This window comes from Oryza sativa, chromosome 1 (assembly GCF_034140825.1).
Source record: "Oryza sativa Japonica Group chromosome 1, ASM3414082v1".
NCBI lineage: Eukaryota > Viridiplantae > Streptophyta > Magnoliopsida > Poales > Poaceae > Oryza > Oryza sativa.
The window spans coordinates 24,544,506-24,550,042 of NC_089035.1; the positions used below are offsets into that span (position 1 = coordinate 24,544,506).

The following is a 5,537-nucleotide window of genomic DNA, read 5'->3' on the forward strand; positions in this document are numbered from 1 at the left end:
AGCTTAATCTTCGTCATCATTTTCATATTTAGAGAAAAGAACGCCACCAGTGTCCACCACCATCGTACGTTGAACGGGCCTACCAAAATGGAGGCCTAATAAAGGCCCAAGTAAGTATAGGCCCAAATACGCCCATGGGTCGTTAAAAAACGGAGGCCCAATAAATGGTCGAGTTAGTATAAGCCCAGTTAGGCCCACGAGTAGGTGGAACGACCACCTCACGGCCCTTACCCGCCTTATCTTCCACATCCGAGGATTTCTCTCTTTCTTTTTCCAACGCGGCCATGGCGCCGCTCCCTCTCCCCCTCCCGCTTCCCGCCACTCGCCACCCTCCCAAACCGCACGAGGCCTCGGCCTCCGCCTCCGCCTCGCTCCACGCCGCGCTCGCCTCGCTCTCCCAGCAGTGCGGGGCGGGAGGCGGAGGCGGGGGCGCCCTCCGCGACGCCTTCGCCCTCGTCGCCCGCGCCGAGCGCGACGCGTGCCCCGCAGCGGTGGTCTCGGTCGGCCCGGAGGCGTACGCGTCCCTCCTGCAGTGCTGCGTCGCGGCGGGGTGCCTCCGCGCGGGGCGGCAGGTGCACGCCGCCGCCGTCAAGCGCGGGCCCCGCTACTGCCGCCACGCCTACATCGGCACCAAGCTCGCCGTGTTCTACGCCCGGTGCGGCGCGCTCGGCGACGCCGAGCGCGCGTTCAGCGCGCTCCCGGCCAAGAACGCCTTCGCGTGGGCCGCCGTCATCGGGATGTGGAGCCGCGCCGGGCTGCACGGCAAGGCCCTCGCCGGGTACGCCGCCATGCTCGAGGCGGGCGTTCCCGCGGACAACTTCGTCGTGCCCAACGTGCTCAAGGCCTGCGCGGGGCTCGGGCTGCTTGGCCCCGGCAGAGCGGTGCACGGTTACGCCTGGAAGGCGGGGGTCGGGAACTGCGTGTACGTGATGAGCAGCCTGGTGGACTTCTATGGAAAATGCGGCGAGGTGGATGATGCGCGGGAGGTGTTCGACGTAATGCCGGAGAGGACAGTGGTGAGCTGGAACTCGATGCTGATGGGGTATATACACAATGGGAGGATTGATGAGGCTGCTGACTTGTTCTATGAGATGAGGGTCGAGGGCGTGCTGCCGACAAGGGTGAGTGTTCTGAGCTTTCTGTCCGCATCCGCGGATCTTGAGGTTCTTGATGGGGGAAGGCAGGGCCATGCAGTTGCAGTATCAAGCGGCCTGGAGATGGATTTGATTCTGGGCAGTTCAATGATCAACTTTTACTGTAAGGTTGGTTTGGTGGAGGCTGCAGAGGTGATATTTGAGCAGATGGTTGAAAGAGATATTGTCACCTGGAATCTGATGATTTCAGGATATTTGCAGGATGGGCAAACTGACAAAGCCCTTACCACATGCCATAGAATGCTGGAGAGTGGCCTGAAGTTTGATTGTGTGACGTTAGCGTCCGTTATCATGGCTTGCGTGAAATCTTACAGAATGGAGGTGGGTGGAGCTGCTCATGCTTACGCAGTGAGAAACAATCTTGAATCAGATAAAACGGTTTTTTGTAGCCTGATAGAATTGTATTCAAGTAGTGGGAGAATCGAACAAATGCGCAGAGTATTTGATTCAATTAGACGGAGAGATATAGCCACGTGGAAAGCGATGATCTGTGCTTATGCAGACCATGGAATGGGTTCTGAGGCTCTGAAGCTTTTATATCAAATGCAGCTTGAAGGCACATCTCCAACTGCAGCATGTTGGGATTCAGTACTTTCAGCTTTTATTCGAAATGGACAGTTAGATGATGCCCTAAGCACCTTCTATGAGATGCTTCAAACGAGCACACGCCCCAATCTGCGGACATGGAGTCTGTTAATAAGCGGCTTGTCTCGAAATGGTATGCATCCTGAGGTTATGAATCTATGTTGCAAGATGCAAGAAGTAGAGCCAGCACCTAGTCCAACAATATTTTCTGCAGCACTTCTTGCTGTTAAATCTGCAGCTTCAGTACAGTATGGAAAAGCAATGCACGCATGCATTGTTAAGAAGGGCCTATTATTGTCGAAATCTGTGGTGCAGTCGCTGCTAAACATGTATGGTAGCTTCAATGATAGAGGCACAGTAGAGAGTTTGCTAAGATTTCTTGCTGCTGCACAGTAAATAATTTCAGGGCGTCAAGAATGTGGTGCTAGTAAAATAGGACATACAGGTTTACAGGTTACAGCTGTACATAAATACATGGCGTTTGCACATATGAATTCACATTCATAATACAATTCCTATTTTGAGTGATGGAGTATGGACTAAATCAGAGTGGTCATGAAACAAAGATACGTCATACCAGTTTGATACGAAATAACATCTCTTACATGATTGTATTAACCTTGCAGATACATTACAGAGTATGCATCTATTGTTGGGAGGCATTATTCCTAAAATCAGAAGGTTCTGATAAAAGAACCAATCACCTTAAAGGGCTGAAACCAGCGAGTAAACAGTGTTTCTGTGGCCACATGACTCTCTTTGAGACCTACAGCTAGTCAGCTACAAGTGGTTGAATAATTTCAAGAAAAGCATAACTGTTTTAGTCACTGTAACGATGAATATGATAACATGCTGACAGATGTGCTGCAGTTCTGTTGTCATCCAATTGTTCGGTTTTGAATTAGGATCGCTACTCTGTGCTGGCCCTTTTTCGGATACTGTCAAAGAACAATGTCCAGATGTTATGGGCAACTTATTATCATTATATAGGTCATTACTTCTTTTCACACTGCAAACAAAAGTGTAACTGTATATTCCTCCTGTAAAGTGTCAACTCATTGTACATATCTTTCTGAACAACTATACACAGCACTTTTCCACTCCAGAAATTGCAGAATTATTACTCACTTGAAGTATGAGTTACCACTTCTTTCACACTCCCATGCTAACAACTGGTGCTTGTCTCTTTTCGCAAGCCCTGCATCCGATCTTGATGGGGTGCAGAAGGTTCCAATCAGAAAAACCGGCGTCTTAAGAGAGAGAGAGAGAGAGAGAGAGAGAGAGGCTGGACCATCGAGCAGCTAGAAGTTGCAGCAGCTGCTGGGCACAGGACTGCTCTTCTTGATGATGAAACTTGCATCTACAGATGATCGAGATTATTCGCCCAAAAGTGGGGGGCGTACTGCATATATGTAGCTCCTGTAACAGCGGGTAGCATTGTCGAGAGATGTGCCGCATTCATGGTGGTGTGTGTGCCCCCGGTTTGCTCCGTTTTGGATCAGAATGTGTGCCCCCTGCACTGGCCCATTTCGGGAAGGCATGCTCGCTGGGAATGTGATGCTGTGGACGCATTAACATGTCGCTGCCGTAGCACAGTAACTTGTGTTTCTCCTTACTGTTGCACTGGAATGGACTCGCTGCGAATAATTTGGTTACTTTGATCTTCATTCGGTTGGGAGGAATTTCGACCCATAGGAATAGAAAAAATGGAGGAATATAAATGCATGCACATATCAATTCATAAAATAAATTCAAGAGGTTTAGATGGAAAATTTACTATGTTTTCTCTAAGCAATTTGTAGGAAAGAAAAAAAAATGTTTTTCTATATTCCTAGAAACCGAATGGCACTCGTAAGAATTAATCCTTTACTTTTCCTCTAAACTGAACAAGCCCTGCCTAGATAGACATTGCACAGCTGACTTCAATTCCTGGCTCGTTTGCAGAACATGAAGAAGGAAACATCACCAAAGACTTTGTCTGTAACGATTGAGAATTCCATGTCGCAATAGTAATAACTGAAACGGTTCATGAGAAATTCTTACGAAAATCCTGCAAAACTGGCGCATTACATTTACATTACATTACAGAACGGGATGTGAGCTTTTCGACCCGAGGAAGAACTGCATCGGTGCCTCCGCCACAGCCCACAGTGGGTGGACTCTGTAAACTGCAAACCGGCCTGATCCGACCCGACCTGACCTGACCTGACGGCTGCCGATTAATTAAGCAGGTAATTTCCCCCGATTCGCTTAGCTGGATCGTCGTCCTGGCTGTGGACGGCCGGGCAGCAACGGCGACGAGAGGCGGTGGGCGGGGACGACACGGTCCAGCTTTAGGAAGGCAGGCACGTGAGAGGTGGGCACGCACCGAGGCCAAATCATGGAGCCGAGTGCGAGTGCCAAGGCCCCCGTGTCCTCAGCTCATCACTGCCCAACATCACCATTCAGCGAAGGCCTACAGAAAGAAAACACAGCAAGGCCTCCGTACTACCAAATGCCAATATGCATGAGTACGCGAACGATTTTTCTTTTTTCAGATTGAAGGGCTATATACTCCACCGGTTTGCAAAATGCGACGAAAACCGCTAGAATCGATAGGATTCAGTAGGCTTTCGGTGTAATTTGACGAAATTCGAACGAGATTTGCGAATTATGAGCTATATTTTGGTGATTCAACAGGGGGTCATCGCATTCTGACTGACCCATCTGAACCTGTAAAACATTGTACACTCCAGGTTTCCAGAACTTAGCCATCGGTTTGTACGAGCACGGTGCACCTGGGCTCGACGTGTTGTTTGCTGGGGGATAGATGTCGCAGGGCAGATCAGATCTCGCATCCACAATCGTTGATCCGTGTGGTACATGGGCCAACAAGCCACACGAGCTCTCTGTGCGTGTCTGGTACGTACGTCGCGTCCATGCGATGCAAGGCTATAGCGCGCGTGAAGGGCACATCTGTGCGACCCCCCCTTGATGAATGATGACGCTGACCGATGAGTGAGGAGGCATATGATCCATTCCCGTTGTGAAAAATGGATCGTTGAGCTAGGGCGATGTAGCTTGCAGACTTTTCTCTCAAACGATGATACGGAAGACGCACATGTACACACACGACTTCCTCGATGAATTGCCGATCGACTACCGTTCATGAATTTCGTCGAATTCTGCCAATTCGCGCCTCGTAGATTATAAGGACGGTATCACGATTACTATGAAAACCGTGAGATTACTGTAAAATGAAAAAGTTTCAAAATATAAGATTACCGTATGGAGTAACGGCGTGCTATTGCAAACCCTGCTGCTTCGACATCAAACCAATTGGCAGGCGAATCCGGTTGGTACTTCCTAGTTCCTACCCTTGTTCTCCACTAATGGAGGTCAGGATGATTTAGACTGAACAGTCACACTGTCTGTCGTGCCGTTTTTCTACCACTGTTCCTTCACTATCACAATACCATGGCTTGTTACCTGTTGGCTTGTTGCTAGTATCTGCAACTCGGCATTGGTAAAAAAAAAAAGGAAAGATGGAACTCAAATGACAAGGACGGGAGAGAGGGGATGCAGTAAAAACGCCCAAGATAGCGCAAGTAAAGACGCGCCGGCCAGCCTAGCACGAACGGGCCACGCCAATGTCACGCAGCCCGTGCCTTTGTCGCCTTCCCTACATGTAGCAGAATCCATTGGTCTCCACGGGGAAGAAATGCAGAATCCATTGCTCTCCATCGTCGCTACGTTGCGATGCCATAGAAACTCTACGCTACTGCTGCTGTGCAAACGCCCTCACCATTGACGAATACA

At 49.6% G+C, this 5,537-nt stretch overlaps 1 protein-coding gene across 1 annotated transcript; it reads left to right on the forward strand.

Moving 5' to 3' along the window:
- The first annotated feature begins 253 nt into the window (after positions 1-253).
- LOC4327722 (pentatricopeptide repeat-containing protein At5g55740, chloroplastic) lies at positions 254-2,866 on the forward strand. Its single transcript, XM_015774129.3, has one exon. The coding sequence runs from the start codon at positions 285-287 to the stop codon at positions 2,133-2,135; it is 1,851 nt and encodes a 616-aa protein (XP_015629615.1). The 5' UTR covers positions 254-284; the 3' UTR covers positions 2,136-2,866.
- The last annotated feature ends 2,671 nt before the right edge of the window (positions 2,867-5,537 follow it).

Coding starts and splice junctions, on each gene's coding strand:
- LOC4327722 (XM_015774129.3), top strand. CDS start 285: ATGGCGCCGCTCCCTCTCCCCCTCCCGCTTCCCGCCACTCGCCACCCT.